The sequence below is a fragment of the Lycium barbarum genome, chromosome 9, assembly GCF_019175385.1.
Source record: "Lycium barbarum isolate Lr01 chromosome 9, ASM1917538v2, whole genome shotgun sequence".
Taxonomy (NCBI): domain Eukaryota; kingdom Viridiplantae; phylum Streptophyta; class Magnoliopsida; order Solanales; family Solanaceae; genus Lycium; species Lycium barbarum.
The window spans coordinates 256,335-280,432 of record NC_083345.1 but is presented as its reverse complement, the minus strand read 5'-3'; the positions used below and the strand labels follow the sequence as shown (position 1 = coordinate 280,432).

The following is a 24,098-nucleotide window of genomic DNA, read 5'->3' as shown; positions in this document are numbered from 1 at the left end:
CTACACTCCTCAACAGAATGGTATGGCTGAGAGAAAGCATAGGCATGTGCTTGAAATTGCTAGAGCCATTAGGTTTCAAGGTTCTATTCCTTTGAATTTTTGGGGTCATTGTATCTTAGGGGCAGTTTACTTGATTAACCGGCTTCCTTCTTCTGTTTTGCATGGCCAGACTCCTTATGAGGTGTTCCATGAAAAAAAATGTTCTTTGGACCATATCAGAACCTTAGGTTGTTTATGTTTTGCCAAAAAATTACCACTTGCTAACAAGTTTGAACCTAGAGCCATTGAGGCTGTTCACATGGGCTACTCTTCTGTTACAAAAGGGTATATTCTTTTTTATCTATAGTCCAAATCCTTTTTTATTTCTAGAGATGTTATTTTCAGGGAACACATTTTCCCATTCAGTGCATCTGCACCTGTTCACAAGGTTGTTTCCCATCTACTTTCCCATTTCTCAGATATTGATTCTGATCTTCCTATCACCACTGTCCCTATCACCTCTATCCCTACTCCTCCACCATCTCCTACTGCCCCTTCTCTAGAGCCTGTTGAGGACCCTCCCCCTGCTTCTATGGCTACACCTAATGCTCCCCTTCGAAGATCCACTAGAAATAGAAGGAACCCTGCTTGGTTGTCTGACTTTATCACCACTTCAGTTGCTACAAACTGTTCTTACCCCATCACTGATTATGTGTCCTATGCCCATCTATCACCTTCCTATAAAGCATGTTTGCTATCTTCTTCCCTTGTCAAAGAGCCTCTCTCCTTCAAAGAGGCTGCTCTTGATCCTAGATGGGTGGCAGCAATGCAAGATGAAATTACTGCCTTACAGGATAATGGGACTTGGGAATTAGTCCCCTTGCCTCCTGGTAAAGTTGCAATTGGTTGTAAGTGGGTCTTTAAAGTAAAATACCAATCCAATGGTGAGGTGGAAAGGTTTAAGGCTCATTTGGTGGCCAAGGGGTATAATCAGTAAGAAGGTCTTGACTATCATGAGACCTTTTCTCCTGTAGTCAAGATTGTCACCATCAGATCTGTCCTCTCTATTGCCACTCAGTCTGGTTGGCACATCCACCAAATGGATGTTTACAATGCGTTTCTCCAAGGTGACTTACATGATGAGGTGTATATGACATTACCTGAGGGATTTTCAAGCCAGGGGGAGTCACCAGGATCAGTCTGCAGGCTTATCAAATCCCTCTATGGCTTGAAGCAAGCAAGCAGGCAGTGGAATCTAAAACTGTCTGAAGCATTAATTCAGTCTGGATTCACACAGAGCAGTTGTGACCATTCTTTATTCATACAGAGAGTCAATACCAACATTGTGGTGATACTTGTTTATGTGGATGATATGTTAATAGCAAGTGATGACTTGACACTCATACAAGACACTAAAGACAAGTTGCAGCAAGCTTTCAAGATCAATGACTTAGGACCCTTAAAGCTCTTCTTAGGAATGGAATTCAGCAGGTCCAAGGAAGGGATTATCATGAACCAAAGAAAGTATGCCATGGAGCTAATCAGTGATATGGGAATAAGTGGGGCAAAGCCAGCAAGTACTCCTCTATATCTCAATAAGAAATTGACAACAAAGGAGTATGATGACATTAGTGGTGTATTTGGAGATGATGAACTTACTGACAAGGAGAGTTATCAGAAGCTCATAGGGAAACTCCTTTATTTAACTTTTACAAGGCTAGATATCTGCTACGGAGTCCAGACATTGAGCCAATTTATGCAAAGGCCCAAAATATCCCACATGGAGGCAGGATTGAGGATAGTGAGATATATTAAAAATCAGCCTGGACTTGGCATTTTATTGAGCAGCAGGAAATCTGAACATATGCAGGCTTATTGTGATGCAGATTGGGGGGCCTGTCCTAATACGAGAAAATCTGTTACAAGATTTTTGGTAAAACATGGAGATAGCTTGATATCTTGGAAATCCAAGAAACAGTCAACTGTATCTAGGAGTTCAGCTGAATCAGAATACAGAAGCATGGCTACGACTGTCTCAGAAATTGTGTAGATCACAGGGTTGTTTAAAGAGCTTGGCCAGAAAATTGTACTGCCAGTTCATTTATTCTGTGATAGCAAGGCAGCACTACAAATTGCTGCAAATCCAGTATACCACGAGAGGACAAAACACATAGAAATCGATTGTCATTTCTGTTGCACCTCATTTTACCAAGGCTAAACAAAGCACAACTTATGGAGCTCTGAAATAATTAATTATGTACAGAGTCGCCACCTAGCATTTAAGGTATACTAGGATACCTATAAATTATTAATATATGCAGCTTAACATGGTCTACGAAAATAAGTGAGATTCTAGGTAAGGGTTCAAATTATTCCGAAGGGAAGGTGTTAGGCATCCTTCAGAATCCACAAATGTGGTTCCCGGCTGGACCGATTTAACTATACGAGGGAGGTGTAAAAAGGCTTGATTATTATTTACAAAAATTAATAGAATTTAGACTAAAGAATAACTAATATGACTATTCACATAAATAATCATGCAATACGTATTTTATACATATGTGATATAATAATTATTAAAAAAAGTTATGTGCAACTTAGAAGCTTGGGTATGTGACAAAGGTATAAAAATGGACATGAAATTATTTTGCACTCGAAGTGAGTTAACTAATAAAAACAATAACAAGAGTAAAAACATCCCGACAAAGTGGTTTCCATGGGATCACTGTACTGTAGATATTCGTAGGAATAAACCATTCTCAACAACCCACCAGATCTATTTTTTAAATCCAGAACAAGAGAAAAACAAATAAAACATCATGAAACAGCAAGAAGATAGGAACGAGAGGGAAAATCAGTTTCTAGGGAGAATTTTCAGGTGGGGTCCAACCGGTTTTAATGGTTTTCCGACCAGCATTGGATCTGGCAGCGTCAAGGTGGTGCAAAGAGGGTTGGGGTGTTGGTGACTAGTGGAGAACGCTGGTGGTGTGGGTGTTTGCTGGTTGTCGGCGGCGATGGGTATGACGGGGTTTGGTTGTGGTTTGGAGTTCGTGGAGGAGATGACTGGTGTGCTTGCTGTGGTGACAGCGTGAGGAGGGAGAAAGGACTGGAAGGTGTTGTTGTCGTGTTGGTTTGTGCTGCTCCGGTTCATCAGAGCTTGAAGCTCCTCGCCGGAGCAGTTGATTGGAGTGACGTGAGGAGAAAAGAGAGGCGTGAGGGCAGTGGGAAAAAAAGGGAAGAGAGTGGGGATGTGGTTTGGTGCGTCGCCGGAGCTCCGAGCTCCGGCGTGGCGGCGGCGGCTATTGTGTGAAGAGGATGGAGAGAAAAATGAAGTATTTAGGGTTTTGTTAAAAGAGAGAGAGAGGATGGGCAAAATCTGAAAATTAGTGTGTATGTCTCCAAGATTAAATCAACCCCCACTTTTCCTTATAATGTGAACAAACCCTCCTTTTTGTCCAAAAAATAATGAAGCCATACCCCTTTGTCCCCAACCCATCACCTCAATCAACTTTTTTTTTTAAAAGTGATGAGACCTTGACTTGATCGAATTTTACTCTACGTTTAAAAATTAATTACTCCGATTTTCTCTGCACTGTCAGGCTGTACTAAAATATAGTTGATTAATACATATATAAATAATAATGTAAGTATAAAATATAAATAGTAATGTATAGGAAAAAAAAATGTATTGCTATAAAATTAAGAAACAATTAATTGCACAAAAAAAATGGTCATATTACGCTGTACATGTGCAAAATAATGATTCTTGTAAAATGACAATAAATTGAAAAAATTCCTAAAATAAGGATAATCATCAATAAATTGTTGAAAAAAATGTAAAAATGTGTAAAAATGTATTTCGTGCTCTTTAACGAATCAGGGCCCCCAAAACGTTAATTTTAAGCACGTCGAGCCAAAATTAGGTGTCAACAATTTCATTCGAGAAAAGATTCAAAGTGGTTTGATCGAAACACAGTTCTTGGGAACAAGAGAAGAGCAGGCAGACATCATGACAAAGGGTTTGGGAAGGCCACAACATGAGATACTGTTATCCAAGCTGGGGGTGTTCAATATTTTCGCAACTACTAGCTTGAGGGGGAGTATTGGAGATAGAAAAATAGGCTAGATGTGTAATGGTCAGTTATGCAATAGTTGACAGATGATTGCCAGTTGTATGAGAGTGATTAGCTAAGTACTTAAAGGAGTTAGTTAGTTAGTTAGTGGTGTAGTTGGGAAAGTGGTGGAGCATGTATATATGTGACTTCATTATGAACTGAATAAGACAACTGGCATTTCTGCACTTTCCAGTTCCATGGATTCATTTTCTTTCACCATTTTTTCTCTCTAATTCGAACTGTCAACACAGGTCTCTCGTCTATAACCATTTGAATTGTGGATCTTGAGACGTGACCAACAAATTGAAGGTGCATGTTCCAGTTGAATTCCTCTAAAATTCGTTTCTCTTCTCAAGGATAAAAATCCAAAAGGATATTTGTCTTTCATACACCTATATTCTAACGTAATTGTTTCCTGCTAAAAGATTAAATTGCTCGTTTTGCTTTAAATACAAAATAAGGGTATAAATCTAGTTGGAAATGACAGTGCCTGTTTTTCCGACTTGCTTTCAGCGTAGGCTCTCGTCCGAATATATTTATTTTAAATTTTTATTTATTAGTAGATACAATAATTCCTGTGCTTTGATTATCCTATGTTATCTCTGTCGCTTGTACTATTTCATTTTCATATCGCTTTGAATCTCTTAGCCTTATCTGACCTCTTTTTATGCTTTTTTTTTTTTATTGAGCCGAGGGTCTTTCGGAAACAGCCGTCCTACCTTGGTAGGAGTAAGGTCTGCGTACACTCTACCCTCCCCAGACCCCACGTTGTGGGATTTCACTGGGTTGTTATTGTTGTTGTTGTTGTTGTTGTAGTAGATACAATAATTATTATTCTAATTTAAAATTTGATATGTATAATAATTATAGAACCGAGAGAATTCATAAATTTTAAATTTTGGGTCGAGCTCTAATTCCAGCTTAGAGAGATGTTCCCTTTTTGAAATCATTGGCGGAACTAAGATTTTACTAAGGGAGTTCAAAATATTAAAAGTATATGCACGAAGAAGTCAAGGGAATTCAACATATACTATATATACATTAAAAAAAAATCCTCTAAAGATTTGCTCGGTTTTTCAATACTGAACATCATTATTTTCATTTTGTTGTTTCCTACGTACGATCTTTTAAAAAATATAAGGACTTTTAGGTACAAATTAAAAGATGTGTACAGTTAAGATTACTGCCCCCAAATTTAGTAGCCATCCGATCAATCACAGCAAATGATCAATTCAATTATATTCCTTCTAATTTCTATCCTTTTAAACACTCTTTCACTATATATATACGCATCTTTAGCCAAATGTTAGGAGCTAGCCGTTTGACCATGAATAAAAGTTGGATACATTTGAAGAATATCATAAACAAATTATCTTTAGCCAAATATTTGTTCATCAACTTTAACTTATAATTTCGACTTCCAACTTGAAATATAGATTTTGAAGTTTGAAAAATAAGTTTTAGGAGTTTTCAAGTTTTCACTAACAAAATTTTAACTTTTTCATATTTAAACACAACTTTAAGTTTTAAATATCATTCTTCGAATCTCAATTAAATCATGCGCAAACACCTATCTAGTCATCTGTTATGTCCAAATCAAATCGTGACTTTTTATTTGTAACTAGAATACTTTCAAAAGATGGAATAATTTTAAGATTATTTATTCTTCTTCTTAATTTATAAAGGATACTAAAACTTACAAATCTCGCCACAAGTCAACAAAAGCGTTATATTCGGGAATCGTTTTGCAAATATTAATTCATTTTGACTCTTTGAAGGACTAGATAAGAAAACCATTTAAGATTACAATTGGATCGATTTATAAATACTCATCGATGAGTTGGTCAAATTCCTTTCATAAAGGTCACCAATATCCATTAAATTATTAAAAAGATCTTCAAACATTAAACCGTATTTTCCCATTTTGGTTAAAGGATATCCTTAAGGTAATGACTGTTGACACCCAATTTTGTCCCGCCTCTCCTCCGAAATACATATTTGCGCTTCTAATATTTAAAAAAAAATAAAAAAAATATAATAATAATAATATATATATTATGTTTACTATAGTTATTAGTCCCTATCAATAACAGCGTTTCATTATTCTGTTACAACTATTATTATTATCATTATTATTATTATTATTATTATTAATAACTATTATTATTATTATTACTAATTTGTCATTAATTATTATTATTCTTGTTATTTCCATTATCATTATTATTATTATTATTAATTACTAATCACTATTATCAGCGTTATTTTTTTTTGTTATTAATTATTATTCATCATTACCATCGTTATTTTATTATTAATTATTATCATTGATTTTATCAACAATTGTTATTTATTATCATTATCGTCATTATTATTATTATTATTATTGTTAGTATTTTTATTATTAATTATTGTCATTAGTCCTATTGTTATCTTGTTATTAATTATCAATATTTGTTATCTACTATTATTATTATATCTATTATTATTTTCACCATTATCATTATTGTTATCATTATTAGCAGTATTATTACCGCTATTTATTTACTGCTATTATTTAGTGTTATTGAAACTTGCATTTCCCGGCATTTTATCAACTTTCGCGTACACATCGCATTTATTTCGCACATTTAAAATGATAAATTTATTTATTGTTTAAAACATTATTGCACGGTCATTGCAACATCATATAACTTTATTATCCGGGTCTTTTACAATTACACATTTTTTCGTACCAGGTGATATTCTGGCACCCTTGGTACATCGTTAATCAAAATAAGACTTTTATTCAAATTTAGAAGCCAAACTATTTCTTGCACTCAGTCCATATTTTTGACTTACCGGACCCCAAATCAAAGTCCGATTAACTCCTAATATTTTTGGACTAGACCATGTTTTTATCTCAATTTTTAGACCAGTACATGTTTTAATTCACTAGTCCATCCTTTTAGAACCCAGTCTAAAATTGACCCGGTCCACAAATGGACCGGGTCCGATATTTTCGTCAAAATAAGGGAAACCCTAAAAAGGGTTCCCCTCATATTTTTTCTTCCGCTTCCGCTTCCGCCTCTTCTTCTTCCTTTTCTCTCCATCTCTTTCCTCCTCTCAAACCCTAGCCGCTATCCCTCTTTCCCGCCTCTCACGCCGCTCCCACTCACCCTCCTTCCCTCCTTCTTCTCCGCTCCCCACTCACCCCTGTCCCCCACTTGTCTCTCTCTCCCGCTCCTTTTTTTTTCAGTATAAAAAGACAATACAGAGGGACGAACGGGAACGAAGAAAAAACGGGGATTTTCTGGGGGATAGGAGGATTTTCTGATTCATAGGAGTACCCCAAGGAGGATTTTTGGATTGGAAAACCCCCCAAAGAAACTAAGTTCTCAGCTGCACAAACCCCCTTGAAAAATTTGAGTCTTTTAGTCTGAAAAAGTTCCATAGAAACAAAAAGCCTTCGTTTTTGTCGCTAAAATCCCCCAAGCAAAAATTTCAATTTTATCAATCTCTTTTATGTCTGTGAATTGAGTTTTGAAGTGTTTGAGTGTGTATCGAAGGCTTCGCACCCACTTCGCTGCACCCGAAAAAGGTCAGTGAATCTTCTCTTTTAATTATTTTGAATTTTAATTGTTTCTTTTCTGCTTATATGTGTTCTAGGATGTTAGTTATGGTAGTTAATTGCTTGTTTAGCCCTTTTTCTTATGGGTGTTGATAATCATTCCTGCCTAGCATGCTCATTAGTTCTTAGTTCGAAGATGTTTGCTCATATTTGAATCCTGTTTAATCATGTTTATGGGTATTAGCTTCCTGTGTAGTCCCTTTAAGTTAATCTTAGTTCGTTTATCGAAGGTTAAATCTCAATCATATAGAACTAGACCCTATCTTGCTATTAATATAGTTTAAAACTATTTTAAATTGTTGTTTGTCCTGTTTTAAATTTGCCTTATGCCATAGAGAGTTTGCATAAGTCCAAGTTACATGCATAAGATCAGTATAAGTTGTTTTCATTCATTAGTATGCTTTGTGACATTACTTCAGTTAAGTGGTTTGAGATTAGTATAAACCTTGTTAGTTGGCTAAGGATTTAGTATGACATGACTTGAGGTGATTACAGGAAATCCTTGTATAGCTTAAGATTTGCATTGAGTTCTGCCGAATATAGATTGAATAAGCATGCTTTAGCTTTTCTTGGAATCTGCATGTACTATATGTTGGTTAAAAAAAAAAATGAAATTTATAGCTAGTAAAATGCTCTGTTCTGAAACCAACTTGTGTTCCCATGCTTATGTGAATTAGATAAGTTAACCAGTGTTTCATTTCTTTATGTGATGGCTACCTAAGTGCAGTTTAGTAAGAAGTCAAACATATGCTGAAATCCTTGTGTGTTTGTATGTTGAAGTTGTGAGGCCAATGCAATCCAGTGTTAGTTATCAACCCATCAGGCCTTAAACATGTTGTGATTTAAATCAAACCTAGTTTTCAGGGAGACTGGGCATTGTGACAATGTTAAATAGTTTACCTTGAATCCTAACATGTCGTCTGATTTGACTTGTGTTCTCCTAGGAATGTATGTTCTTGGAGTGAGTTTTTCCCATTATTCCCTAAGGCCTAGTTAGATTTTCCTTTCTTTTGTACCTTCGGTTCAGTTCTGTACTACAAGAAAGTGTGGCAATTAGGTTAGTCTGGTTCAGTCTTCGATTAGAGTTTTGGTTGAGATATTTAGTCTTCCCTGTTTGGTTCATGAAAAAAAAAAAACAATGGTCTTTACACATTCTGTTTGTTTGTCTAAAGAATAAAGAATAAAGCTGTGTTGATGTATCAGCATGAAACAAGTTTTTTTTTCTTTTCTTTTTTTGAATTTTATAATGAGCCTGTGTGCTCTTGTGAACTTTGCCTAATAATCCTAAGAGACTGAACAAGTGTGCAATATGAATGCCCATCTGTGAATAAGTATGCAATGTGATCTTATGAACTGGCTTGGTAATATGCTTAAGAGTTTTTTTTAAAGGTGATTAAAATGGATTTAAGACCATCTTAGAAATTTAAGGGTTGACATGTCCCTTGTATCCCCTGCCCACTGTTGTATGCTCACCTGTGGGACTATATGATTCATTGAGTTTGTTCACAATTTGTAAACCCTTGTTGCTGCCATGATAAGCCCATTGTTATGGTTGGCTGTTGTGTTTGCTGAACTTTAAAAGGATGAACAAATCTAATAGAGATAGGATTCGAATATTAAACTTATTGAAAGGGAATTATCTGGTCACAGGATCATTTAGAATTTTGCCTTTCGAAAACATAACTGATTTCCTGTCCTTGCCCTTTTCTTTGATTCATAGCATGTGCAAGTTTTGAATTCATCTATGCATTCTTGAAATCTTGTTGAAACCAGCTAAGACATGATGTTATTCTGTTATCACATGCTGTTCACATGGGCGTGTGCGAAAAACACACAAGTGTATCTTCCGCTTCCTTAAAGGCTTCTCATTATGATACTTGGTCATCCCTTTTTTTAGTCCCTTTGATATATTCTTCCAAAACCAGGGTGTCTGAATGATATGCGTGACTGCAGTGTTTTTTGGTTGTAAGAATGACTTGGTTTCCTTGTCTTTGTTTCCAGTAAGCATATGCGTGTTCTCCTTATCTAAGTTAGCATTTGGTAGCTCGTTTGTCACGTCATTTGCAGTCAGTTTGGTAGTCTTGAATGTCGAAAAATGCTTTGTTCTGTTAGTTGAATTTTTCTTAGCCTGCCATGCTTATCCAGTATTGTGTGTTTCACAACCTTAAATGGTTAAGAAATCTTGTGTCAATGTGAAAGGCAAAAGTAAACTGTGGCCTGAAGTAGAAGTGTAATAACTTAAAAGGTTATGATACTGTTGAGTTAGGTTGCTCTACATTTCCAGTTTTAAATCAGGACATGACAAATAATAAAATGCCTTATTTGAATTCTCCAAGTGGCTGGATGTTACGAATATGTTTAGTCTGGATCATATGCATTTTCATGTGAGTAAACATGTATTAGTGAATCTCGGATATAGTTTGTTATTCGTTTGGGCGTTGTATCAATTTTGTGCGCTGTTGCAAGTATATTTCAGTTGGTTATGTATATTTACATATATTACTGGTATACCTTTATTTAAAACAGCTATGAATATGTATACATGAGATATATTTCGATATACACAGTATATATACAACTTACTGATTTGTTTTGAGTTTATATTCTACATGTTTAACCTTATCTATTGGTTAGATACTAATTCTTTTTCCTTTCATTTTTTTTATGCATGACCATCGCATACGAGTCCGAAGGACTCGTCCTTTTCCGCATTCGGTGTTGGGCTAAAGCCCAACATTGTCTCCTCCCGAGTCAGCCCACCTGCAGCAAAACATTTAATTCTGGGCCAAGGCCCATAACAGCAGCGACAACAGCAGCGTCCCAAATGGGCCAAATCCCATTCGAACTCCTTTACATTTCCGTCATTTTATTATTTTTGTGTATGTGATTGTTTGACTAACACTTCATCTTAATTTAGATTTCTTAGCTAGAATGAACCTTAGCGGAATTAGTGGGTTCGTTTAATATGATGGGTAGTTAATTTAAAGTATCTATGATATTTATTTTATTAGAACAATTGATTTTCAATAGCATATTTGGAGTAAAAGGAATCGTGTCTTGCTATCTTAGAATATTGTTTTAAGAAACGTCACTAATACGCAAATATAAACTCTAGTATATTTTATAGATAATTTTCAAGTTTGAATCAATCATGCATTTTTTTAATTAAGCATATTTAAATAAAGATAATAAAAGGGATAAAGAAAACTCGTTAGCTATCTTATATTTCATTTATACCTCTAACACGCAAGGCCAATTAATACATCGTCGTTTAATTTTGTTTCAAATATTTATTAAAACACTATACAAGTCTGTTTTTTTTTTCCTTCTACTTATATATTTTATGCAAATCTTATTTTAAATAGCATTTTTATTTAAAGCCTTACCAACTTTTATATGTTTTATTAAAAATGACATTTAAAATCTTCTTTTATGCAAATTATTATATTCTCTCTAAATCTTATGTTAAGCAACATTCTTATATTTTTCGTAAAAAATCTTAGCAACATTTCATAGCTCTTTTTCTCAAAATCTCAGGCGTCTTATTTAGCATTAATTCATTAACCTAAGTTTGGTCGGATAACCGTAGTTAACGGATTCTAAAGGATGCCTAACCCCTTTCCTTTAGGATAATATAGAACCCTTACCTAGAACCACACTGATTAAGTAGACCATTAATGGAGGTTTAGTTAGCTTGACCTTAGTTAATAATTAGGTGTCCTAATTCACCGTAAAATCAATTAGGTGGCGACTCTTTAAACGAACAATAAATTAGGAATCACCAATATGTTGTACTCCGCCTCAACCCGGTTAAAATGGGGTATAACAATGACAACTATATTTGTTCACACTTTTCCCTCCAAAAAAAAGTAAGAATAATACTCCCTTTGGTTCAAAATAAGTGTCCACTTAGTCTTTTTATTTTTAGTTCAAAATATGTGTCCACTTACATAATCAAGAAGGAATTAACTTTATTTTTCAAATTTGTCTTAATTTACTCAAGGCAATAAATAAGCAAGAGTCCTATTAATTAAGGATAGTTTAGTCAAAATACGTATTTTTTTCTTTTAGGAGTTAGTATTTTCTTAAGGGGTCTGAAAAAAGCTAAGTGGACAATTATTTTGAACCGGAGGCAGTAAAACACACAAGTTTTCGTCAATCTTTATTATCCTCTCTATACGGCGAATATCCTCTGTGGATTATTATAATCTGATTGGCTTAATTACTCTTCTAATCCTATGTATAAAACCTTCGTGATTGTAGCATAGGTAAGAAATGCTACCAAAATTCAACCTCGAGACTCTTGGTGAATTAAGCGGTTCGTGGATTTGTTAGACTTTATTGTTTATTTTAATTTGATGCATCTACCATTTTATGAATAGAGCTCCATATAGTATACGTTTTTTCATTCTTTTTACTCTTCACTACCCATCTATCTATTTTTAATGGCTCTTCTAGTTATGCAATTTATTGATGTACCAGCTTAATGGAAATTATCTTCATATATCTATCACGTCATTTTCCTTTATGATGGGTAGAAAATGGTGACGCATCGAAGGATTATAGAACAATTTTTATTGGTACTCTTTCTGTGCTTGAGCTATGACGGGGTTCGAGGAACAAAATTATCTGAACAAGAAGATCTGAAGTTGTGGAAGAAATTAAAACTCCTAGTTAAGCCACCAAGAAGATCGATAAAGGTACGCGTCTCAGTAGCTAAAATGTAGTAATATTGATAAGTCTTTTGTGTTTGCATTGCTATCATTATAATTTGGTATATCATAAATGATTTTGTCAATATTTTTACAGATTGAATATGGTGATATATGCGATTGTGTGGACTTTTACGAGCAACCTGCATTTCACCATCCTTTATTGAAAAATCACAATTACCATCCTCAGGTTTGTCTCCATTATATCCTTTTACGGCTCACAATAAATTTTTAATACTAACAAATTATGTAAATAAATGGTGCGCAATTGATTGTTTTTCTCTTGGATGAACAGATGAAACCCTCTTCGTTTATGAAAGAGAGTGTTCCAACTACATCGACTAGTGATCTACGTTGCAACCAATAGGATTGCGTGAGGAAGGTTGTCCTGCTGGAACCGTTCCTATCAGAAGATACACAAAAGAGGATCTTATTAGACATAAAGCTTTGCCGCTACCAGAAGATAACACAGTCGACCCTCCATTTACTAATGTAAGATTTTGTTGTTTCAATTGATAGTTTTTTCAACTAACAAACAGAATACTCAAAAAGTTCACAGCACAATTATAAATTCAGCTTTCCAGAATATATAACATCTCTTGTGTAAGATAATAACATTATCTTACTTTGGCACAGAGGGATAACTTCACTGATTCCAAAGATAGAAGGATTAAATCTTTGAAAGGGTACAAGGTAGGTAACTATTACTTATGAATATTATCTTTGTATAGATTTATTGTTCTCTTTTTGCCATTTTAATGTTGAGTAGGACATCTTTTGTGATCCTCTTTTTCAATACTGCAAATCTCAAAATGGAAACAGGGCATGGATCTTAACTCTTTCTGAATTTTTTTCTAATTTACACTGTCATTTATTCTCTTCAGCGGGCTATAGTTACAACTGAAGACAATCCAAATAATAAGTTTGGTGGAGCTTCGATGATAGCTGCTATATACAATCCTAGTAGTATAGGTCAACAACATAGTGCATGTCGATTGAAACTTATTAAAGGAAAAAGTATTATACAAACGGGTTGGAGAGTAAGTCAAATCAACTCCTTCAATTTGTGAATAATATATGTTCCCTTGGTGCCTATACATCAAAACACCCCTGAACTATACCCGAAATGTCGATATCACACCTAAACTATACGAGCGACCTATTACACACCTTAATATCTTAAAAGTGAATTAAATTACCCCTCCACAGACCAAAACCCCCAATCAGTGAATGGCGTGGGTGACACTCGCCCTTGGGTGAAGCCACGTATTAAATGAACTGATTTATTTTATAATCACGTCATTATAATATATTTAACATAATAAACCCATTTTAATACCCAAACCCATTTTTAACCCCCCAAACCCATTTCAAATCACCCAAACCCACCCAAACCCACACACATCAGACGCCCAAATCCTAATTCAAGAAAACCAAACGACACCACAAACAACAAATCGTTCAATATTGGTCCTAAATCATATATTTTTTTAGTTTACCTGCTCAATATTGTCTGATTTCATAGAGTTTTTTAGTTTTTCTTCATCCTAAACCTATAATCGAAGTGTTGGTGATTTTTTGAACTTGGACGATTCGAAGTTGGCTTTTTTGTTGACGTTTGGAGGACAAACATCGGCTGTGTTACTAAAAGGTTAGTCCCTTGTCTCATTTTGTTTCTGTATTGTGCAATTAGAACTAGGGTTTTTTTGCGTCTTTAATTTTTTCTGCAAATTTACAATGTAAATGACTGGGTAAATGTTTGAATATGTAAATGTCGATTTGGTTGTTGTGTATTTCATTGACTATGAAATTGAAGTATTTGTACTGTTTTCAGGTCGAAATATGTCTTATGAACTGATTACTTTGCGATTTTACCATGGTGGTAATTTAACGACTGGCAAAAAACCCTACGTTGGTGGACAAGTAACTGAATTTACACGTATGGATTTAGATAGGTTTTGTTACTTTGAATTTCTTGATTGTGTGAAAGAATTAGGGTATGACCCTGGTAAATGCACCATTTATGTTAAATTTGTCGACAGTGTGGTATTGGTAGAAATCAAATGTGATAGGGATACAACCCGAGTTACTGCATGTTTGGGGGATGGGGATATTTTGGAGGCTTTTGTGTGTCACATGGTTGAAGAGCCCCTAGTGGTCCCACCCTTATTAGAATATGTAACCCATATGGAGGGGGAAAGTGATGTTTCTTTTGATAAAGTGACTGGTCAAGACATTGGGGGTAGTGGTGTTTCATCTTTTGATGCCTTTGATACTGATTTAGAGCCATTCAATGAACCTCCTTTTGAACCAACTCAAAATACTTCCCCTCTCCAACCTAACTCTCCAAGTTCTGTCCCTTGTACTCCTCCAACTGTTGACAATACTGAATCAAATCTTGCTTCTAATACTACTGCTGCTGCATCAAATTCTGCCCCTAATACTACTACTGAACCAAATCCTGCCCCTAGCACTACTGCTGCTGCATCAAATCCTGCCCCTACTACTACTAATGAATCTATTCGTGCCCCTCATACCACTGTTGAATCTTCACAAACTAGGGTTGTCCCTGATTTTTCTGAAACTGGTAGTGATTTAGATTCATACCTAGATGGATTGTTTGATGAAGGAGAAGTACATAGTAAGAGTGATGTAGATGAGGAGCTAAGGGGTTTTAGGGAGGAAAAGAGAGCTGGAAAAAGAAAAAGAAAAAGAAGGAAGAGGGGTGAAAGAGCTCCTGTCCCTGAACATGTTAAGTTAGGTTCAGGACCAAAAGGGCCAGATGTGGGGTATGATGAATCTGAAGGTGCTAGTAGAGACACCATGGAAGGTAAGTTGGCTGGTGATGAGCCTTACAGATGAAGCTGTCAGTTTTGAGACTGATCCAGATGACATATCTGATGATGATGAAAGAGTAGTTTAACAGAGAGTAAAAGCAAAAAGAAGGAAGGTGACAAACAGAGTTGTGTTTGATAAAACCTCGAAGAAAATAGTGTGGGAAACAAGCCTCCAATTTGAAAGTGTTAATGAATTTAGAACTGCAGTTACCAAGTATGCAGTCCATAAGCATGTTGCCATTGAAAATTGTATTAATGAACCTACAAGGGTAAGGGTTAGGTGTGTAGAGGGTTGTCCTTGGCTTTTATTTGCTAGTCTTGACTCTAGGACTAACAACTTTGTGGTGAAGACCTATAATCCAATTCACATGTGTGACCCTACCAATAGGAACAAGCTTTGCAATACCAAATTCTTATCTAGTCACTATAATGAGAGAATAAAGGAACAACCAAACATTAGGATTGAGTTTCAGCAGCTCATTAAAAAGGAGTTGGATCTTTATGTTGGTAGAACTGTGTGTAAAAGAGCAAGAAACAAGGTTTTAGCTGAGTTGATGGGTGACCATGTTTTGGAGTTTGGGAGGATTTTAGATTATAGAGACGAGTTGTTAAGATCAAATCCAGGTAGTACATGTGTAGTTAGGCTTAGTGATGAGACATTTGAAGGTGGAAAAAAATGTTTAGAGGATTCTACATATGTTTTGATGCAATGAAGAAGTCATATTTAGCTGGTTGTAGGAAGTGCATTGGTTTGGATGGTTGCTTTTTAAAGGGAATCTCAAAAGGTCAATTACTTGTTGTTGTTTGTAAGGATTTAAACAATCAGATGATGCCACTGGCCTGAGTAGTAGTTGAGATTGAGAACAAACACAATTGGACTTGGTTTATTAGAATTTTAAAGGAAGATCTTCAGCTGGGAGATGGGACAGACATTGCTGTTATAACAGATATGCAGAAGGTAAGATTTAAGTGTTGAATTCACTCCATTTCATAACTCTTTACCCTAATGTTCTTTTACTTTACTAACTGCCTATTTTTTATTCCTCACAGGGTCTTGAAAGTGTCATAAAAGAGCAGCTGCCCAATGTTGAACATAGAATGTGTGCTAGGCATGTTTTAGCCAATTGGTCCCAAAAATAAAGAGGCCACCATCCACAAATTTTACTGTTATACCACCTGAAATGATGAAGATGCCAGGCAGGCCTAAGACTGTTAGGAGGAAAGAGGCAAGTGAACCCAAAAAAACAGGAAAACTCTCCAAAAGGGGGGTTGAAATGACATGCAGTAAGTGTCATACCCCAGGTCATAATAAAAGGAGATGTCTTAGAGAGTTTACAATTGCTGGCCCAAGTGCAAGTGCTTCTGCTGGCCCAAGTTCAGTTGCTGGCCCAAGTTCAGGTTCTGGCCCAAGAAAGGCACCTGCTCCAACTGGTAGAGGATGGGGTAGGCCAAAGGGATCAACTGAAAAGGTAAATAATTTCACATACTTCATGTACAGTTCAGTGTTGAACTAGTTGCTAATATTTTGGTATAATTTGTAGATTGGTTCTACTAAAAGGCCAAAGATAGTTGAAATGGGAGTGTTGCACACACAAAGTGGAGCAACTATCATCAATGTAAGACTGTTCTATGCTTAACAATTAAATAACATTTTATGAAATTAAGTACCACTAACAAGTTGTTCTATTCATTTGAGCAGCCTGGATTACCTAGTGAAAGGGTTCGAAACATCAAATCAAGTGCAGTTGTCACTGCTGAACTGTAGCACAAAGCAAGTGGTGGTGTGAAATGGCAAGAAAGACAAGCTATGACCTCCAGGCAGCTTCAACAAGGAAGGGACAAAAATCAGAGTCAAACCAGGACTAAAGTTGTACAAATGAGCCAAGGCAGCACCACTGCCTTGTGAAATTGTCAAAGTAGTGGCTGCATTGTGAATTTGACCATTCTAGCTTTACTTTATGTTTTTGGCAGCTGTGACTGCTTTGTGAATTTGTTTATGTAGTTTTTTAAATACTTTGTTTAGGCAGCTGTGACTGCATTTGGTTGGGGTTAACTACAGGCAAAATACATCAAATCTATATTTTGGGTACAGTTTAAGTTGTGATTTGATGTATTTTGCCTTAACTATATGTAGTGGTTTGGTAGATATGACTGCATTTAAATTTGTTTTTGGCAGTTGTGACTGCACTTGAATTGGCAGTTGTGACTGCATTTAACGTTAGTTCTTGTCTATGTAAAGTGACTCTCTTTTGATCAATGGTTATGCAGTTGTGACTGCATTTAACGTTAGTTCTAAGCTGTTTTGCAATGTATCTTTACGACAATTTTGTTAGATTTTATTGTTAGCAGTTTTGTTAGCCTTTATTGTTGGGTTGAATGGCACTGATTTTGTTCAGTTTTGGTCAAGTCTTGATACACTTTTTGAAGTCATTGTAATCTGTTTTCCGAATTCAAGTTTTTGACCATTTCCAAGTGCTTCTTTAAGTGAGGTGGTTGGTGATTAATGCTTCACGCAATTCTTATTAAATCATAGTTCTTTCACTACTTATCATTGCAACCCCTCAAACCAAAAATGACTACCATCCTAACAATATTTGACAAGAAGTTAACAAAATCATACGTTGACAAGGATGACTTCATATTTCTTTCCCATACTTTCCAATTCCTTCCAAACCATGACCGTGAAGCGATTGTTCTTCACAATGCTCACGCCTACTATATGCAATATAAAGTGGGTGCATATAAGCGTCTATGCCAAGGATGGAAGGCGTTTGTTGATGACAACGGACTGGAAAGAGGAAATGTTTTGGAATTTCAAGCTTGCGAGGTCAGCGGGCGCATATGCTTCTTCGTTAATAAGAAGGCACCGGAGATCGTAATTATAGAATAGGTCTCTTTATTTCTTTTCATGTTTTATGCCTTCGATTAATGAAAGTTCTTTCAATGTTAAATGAAATTGTCACTGTTTTATGCCTTATACTTACTAATTTTGCAAAGCAATTGCACAAGACTAAGAATTGCACAACAACAACATTACAGCCAACATTGCCAATTCATTCCACAAAATGCCAACACTAACAAGTGCAACCCCGCTAACAATATGCCAAAAGCACCAAAACTTACTACTACAAAATAACCCCTAACGACATGCCAAACTACAACAACAGCTTAGGGAAACTTCATTGAAACACCTCTAAAAAAAAGTTTTGAAATAGAAAACTTACTACTACAATACAAATACACAATAACGAAATCAAAAGAACTTTCTCCCTTTTCTTGGACTTAGCCAACTTGCTCTTCCACTTCTTCTCTTTTTCCTTCATCTTCTTAATGTCTTTTCCAAAATTTTCTAGTTGAATTTCTATGTTGTTCATATCAATTTTGCTTTCCACAGAGTTTGTTGACGGAGAAGGCTTGTAATCATCTTTTCCAAAAGCCTCCAATGATGCTTCAAGTTCACCAATTCTTCCCACCAATTTAGGAATAACAAATTTGGATCTTGGATCAATGTCGGCATCCTTCCAAAGAGAAAAATCACATGATCTAGCACCCTAAAATATAATAAAATCAATAAAAAAAATCAGTCTTTCAACTCTTCAAAGTTCAATATTTGAAAGGAAAATTCACTTCTTCAAAGTTCAATTTTTGAAATTAATTTCACTTACACCATAATATGGACAACTCCAATATCTTCTACCAGGGTTCCTTGGGGTCCAAGAAGTCAAAAATGGCAAAAGAAATCCATGTTTGCATCGCACATCCTTCAACTCATGATCATCCTCTTGCTTACAAAACTTACTTAAGCCTATTTAGCCATTGTATAACAATATTTACCAAAAAAAGAGAAAAAAAAATCAAATTAAGCAGTGCTCCATACGAAATGAAAGATTACAGACAAATGCAAAAAAAAAAAAAAAAAAAAAAAAAAATTGAATCCGAGCGATTTTTACAGCTGCGAAATACAACAATACTTGAGCTTATACAGTAGAACAAGCTAAATAAAGTTGAATTTAGTTACCTTTGATTCAAAAACAACTGGGGTTGAGCTCCGATTTGGGCGTGTTCTTCAGCAATTTAGGGGAGTGGGAGTTAGGGTTCTAAATGTTTAGGACGGGTATGGGTAAATGTGGGTGGGTGAAAATTGGTTTGAATCGTTGGGATTATTATTAATTAGGATTTATCAAGTTATTTTCCATTTTTTTAAAATTATAATGGTCCTTTTTACAGCTCACACGCGCTAAAAAATGTGGACAAATACGCTCCTGGGTTTTGGTCTGTGGAGGGGTAATTTAATTCACTTTTAAGATGTTAAGGTGTGTAATAGGTCGCTCGTATAGTTTAGGTGTGATATCGACATTTCGAGTATAGTTCAGGGGTGTTTTGATGTATTTTGCCTTTTTAAATTTGCTTTAGGTTGACCCTACTCTATATGGCGACAACAGAACTAGGTTATTTGTACATTTCGATGTAAGTCTCCAACTAGCTAGTAAAATCGCTTAGCTTCTTATATTGTACTTTAGAAATAAGTACCTCAAATTATACATAATCTTTTTAAATATTTTCAAGATTGTTTAACCTTAAAACGGAGAACAATTAAATTTATGTGTGATGCCAAAGATATGTGGCTAAATTCAATTACAGATTAAATAGTGAAATAAGGCAATAAATAAACGACGAAGCAGTAATCTGACTGACTACCAAGTAATGTCTAGCCTCGGGTATAGAGACCGAGGTAGGTACTTCTGTTGAACACTTACACGGCGAATAATAAACTTAAGAACAGATGGGAATGATTTCAAAGGACTCTTATTATTCTTGATATGAACTCTTTAGTGTTTTCGTTGCCAGCCTCCCTAATGGATGGGAACCTCCTCTTTATATAGTAGAGGAGTCCTAACCCTAGTACAATCCTAAATAAGGAAAAGAAATCTAGTGACAGCTGTTACCGAGATCGGTGACGAAATATCCGGTTGAGGGCGGACATTTCGGCCTTCTCCTTATAGCAGTTAACCGCCCTTCCTTTATCGCCTCGCTCCAGATCGAGCTCGATGCCTCGTTCCCGATGAGCCGGTCGTATCGTGACCGAGCATCACCATGACAATGGGAAACCGAGCGTGCCCTTATCCTCGGTTTTACCCGTATACAGATAGTCCCCTCATTTCCCGAGGTAAAACTATTGACGGCGGGGAATGGACCCGAATAAGGCTGAACAGCCGCCTCCAATTACCTGGGCCAAGAAGTTCCAGTCAAGATCTCACTCTGCCCGATGCTAGGTCATCATTACCAGGCCGCCAAATCTTTTTGGGGAATCCTCCTTGTATCAGAGTCCTTGATACGCTACAGGACCTCTTGATTCTCTTTCTATATAAAGCCCATGCCTTTTTTATTTTCCACGCATCTGCACTTCTTCAAATCTCACTTTGCTTCTCCTTAAAAACTTTCTGCGATCATGGCTTACGTCCCATTATTGACTCAAGGTGAAGATCAGCACTCGTTTACGTATTCAACTGGAGCCGCTAGTCCTGACTGGCGGCTAGAATCTTTTGCTGGTAGTATTCTCCCGTCGGGTCTTATTTATACGAACGACTGCAAAATGCTTCACCATTCTGATTCGGTGGAGAATTTTGAATCTTGTATTGATGATGGTGCCATTATCGTGGTCAGAGAAGATTGAAATTTAAGCGCAGATGTTGACGTTCGCCCTGTTGGGGAAGGTGTGAAAATGAATCACCACATTGCCGGGTTCACTCTCCCTGTTCACCGAGTGATCGAGGACTTCTGTCTCCGGTATCGGATATGCATCGGGCAGATCGCTCCACAGGTTTGGAGACTTGTATATTGTATTGATAAGTTGGCTAATGTTGCCGGAGTTACCTTCACCCTTGACCATTTGCTTCACATATATATACCTCGGGTGATCCGAGGGGGAATTGTTCATCTGATTCCTAGAGGAAGTCGAAGCCTGATTGATCCCGAAGACGATTACGACCGAGGGTGGCTTCATCAGTTTGTGATGATACGCACAGCTTAACTTTATCATCCATCCCCTGTAGATTTTCCTGAGGTGTGGAACCCTTCACCAAATCCAGTTGAACCCGAGCTGGTTACGACTATTTTCGAATGGGTGATTTCCCTTCTCCGATCTTCTCTTAATTTGATTGTTTTGTCCCTCATTCCCCTGTATTATGTCTTAGCCCAATGTATTCGATTTTCAGGACTTCAGACGAGGAGGGCTTCCAAGGAAAAGTTGGTGGCCGAGGATGTTACTCGGGGAAGAAGAGTATCTGCGCCACCGAGGGCACCTGGGCAAAGAGGGACGGGAAGCTTCCCAGTTAGGCATTCGAGGATCGGATCTCGGGTTCGAACCCGTCATATTACGGAGACCCGTCGAGAAATTCCTTTTGGCGAAGCTCCGCCAACAATAGTGTTTGATGAAGAAGATCTACCGGGGTCAGATATCCCCGGTTCATCCGCATCCGGTGCAAGTCATGGGGATATCTAACCGGTATCATGCGTCATCACCGCATCCAGTGGAATAAGCTAAAGATCCCAATCTTAGACGTCGTTGGGTTGGTTAGGGATGTTGCTGTTTTACTTTTGTTTTCCCACTAGTAACAGCAAAGTAGGGCTTCTCCCGTTTTTCCTGTCATGCTGATGTATCCGACATAGTCGGAATTTTGTGGAATGGAACAACCTTTAATGGAACATTGCGAATTGGTTTATATTGGACTTGATTGATCATTCCATGTGCATTGTTTGTACCTGAATTTTTGTATATGTCCCTGCAATATTTGATCAATAATCTGTAGTTCTATAATTTACTAAAATTCGAAATGTTTCGCTACCGGCTCCCAAGTTCGAAACAGAAGCTTTACTCGATCATAGTGACATTCGTGTGAGAGCCCGACCGAGGTCTCATCGGAAGGTCGATCTGCTTAAGTATGATCTGTTGATCGAGCGGTTGTCCCGGTTCCTTCTCGCGTACATTCCCTGTGGTTGGATAAGATCAAGGTCACATCCATCTGACATCGACACGTGTCAAGGCCTTGTTGGTTTTGAAGACGGTTATGGAAGGCTAACCGTCTCGGCCCCACTCTATAAAAGCAAGTTTTCCCCTTCATTTTTTACTTTCTGACTTTTGTCAAAAAGAGTTTTAACTTCATTCACGTTGATCTTCATATCTTCAAACATTCATACCTTCAAACCTCCATATCTCCTTATCAGTTTCTTACTCAACCTTCAAATCTTCATTCAAACCTTCTTATCATCATACCTTTGAAATAACAAGCAAATCTTGAAAGGCTAAAACCGGTGAGACCTCCTCGGCTCCAAAACCGAAGCCAGTACTGACTGACTTCATTCCTCAAGATTTCTCGACTATCCAGGATTTCAAAGCCGAGAAACCTTCTCAACAGGGGGATCGAGGTGTTGAAATATCGGCTTATTTGTGCACGATACCCCAGAGAAAACTCGAGAAAGTTAAGGACGATTGCGAGTGGAAGGGTAAGGAGGTCGTTATTCCCGACCAGGATGAAGCCATAACGACCCATGTGGAAGGGTATTTAAGTGTTTATAGCTATCCTTTCACATTCAGCGTACTCGATCCCGTGGTAGTGTTCAACCTCCGATGAATGATAGAGAAATGACTGCCACCTTCATTGAATGCCAGGCTGGCGTATTTTATGAGAAAATGATAGGTATGATGGGACAAAAATTCACAGAAGTTGTCCGAATGGGAGAAGCCTTAGAAGAAGGAATCAAATTGGGAAAAATTCAGGACCTTATTGCTTTGCAAGCAATAAACAAAGCTATTCAATCTAGTTCTGTCGGCGGGGTTAAAAAGAAGAAAGAAGATGTCGCTGCAGTCATGAATATCCAAGGGCATAAGCCGAGCCAAGCCATTACATACTTTAACCACCCACAACAACCTTTTTACCCTTATCACTACACTGAACCCTACCAAGCTCACTATTTCCTTACCCTGTCTACAACGCCCAAGCGAACTGCTACCAACCCCGAACACCTTCACATCAAAACCCACGTCCATATCAACCCGTCCAAGCTCCAACTTACCAAAATCGACCACATGCCACACCTAGAGCCCGCCCAAACCCTGACACCAAAAACACCCGTAATTACACTCGGTTCGCTAAACCCTTGGCTCAATTATTTGAAAGAATGAAAGCAGCAAGCGTAATACAACCGATTGAAGGAAAAATTCCCGATCCTATCCCAAAATGGTTTGATGGTTCCAAGCGCTGTGCATACCATTCTGGAGTTGCTGGGCACGCCACTGAAGATTGCTATGGGCTTAAAAACAAAATCGAAGCCCTGATTAAGGAAGGAGTAGTCCAGCTCACTGGAGCTAAGCCCAATGTGGTCAACAATCCTTTACCTGCTCATGAAGATGCCAAAGTTTGAAAGAAGTTATTACGTCAATTGGAAGGATGAAAAGGGGCATGTCATCAACTTTTGTCGCTCCCGTAGGAACAATCCAAAGGCAAATGCACATGAAGATTACTGCTACAACTACTCACAACACCGAGACACCTACCACACGAGATGCAGAACTAGGAGAGACTCTGAAGAATTGGACTTGTACTCCGTCCCTGATTCGCCGGGAGTCTTGGTAGTATGAACATGTAGTGAACTTGTTTTTTAAATTGAGGCTTGAATCGTACCCAAAACTTTTGTTTGTTTCGCTTCATCTTTTGGAAGCTTAAATTGCAAAAACTATTAATGCATTTCTGATTTTCCTTAATCATCCATTATTGTTATTTTCTACTTTATTTATCAAAACTGCCAACTCTATGATTGTGACATAAAATGAACGAACGAATAACAT

At 37.0% G+C, this 24,098-nt stretch overlaps 3 protein-coding genes across 3 annotated transcripts; all 3 read left to right on the top strand.

Annotated features, from left to right (window-relative positions):
* Positions 1–1,078: 1,078 nt before the first annotated feature.
* LOC132610292 (uncharacterized mitochondrial protein AtMg00810-like) lies at positions 1,079–4,105 on the top strand. Its single transcript, XM_060324601.1, has 2 exons — positions 1,079–2,023; positions 3,929–4,105. The coding sequence occupies exons 1-2, from the start codon at positions 1,079–1,081 to the stop codon at positions 4,103–4,105; spliced, it is 1,122 nt and encodes a 373-aa protein (XP_060180584.1).
* A 7,753-nt stretch (positions 4,106–11,858) lies between these two features.
* Positions 11,859–12,902, top strand: LOC132608875 (uncharacterized). Its single transcript, XM_060322652.1, has 3 exons — positions 11,859–12,404; positions 12,514–12,606; positions 12,712–12,902. Exons 1-3 carry the CDS (start codon positions 12,246–12,248, stop codon positions 12,781–12,783), a joined length of 324 nt encoding a protein of 107 aa, XP_060178635.1. The 5' UTR covers positions 11,859–12,245; the 3' UTR covers positions 12,784–12,902.
* Positions 12,903–13,070: 168 nt separating this feature from the next.
* Positions 13,071–17,536, top strand: LOC132610442 (uncharacterized). The gene is made up of 4 exons (XM_060324735.1): positions 13,071–16,211; positions 16,304–16,722; positions 16,795–16,869; positions 16,953–17,536. The coding sequence occupies exon 1, from the start codon at positions 14,172–14,174 to the stop codon at positions 15,276–15,278; it is 1,107 nt and encodes a 368-aa protein (XP_060180718.1). The 5' UTR covers positions 13,071–14,171; the 3' UTR covers positions 15,279–16,211; positions 16,304–16,722; positions 16,795–16,869; positions 16,953–17,536.
* Positions 17,537–24,098: the final 6,562 nt, after the last annotated feature.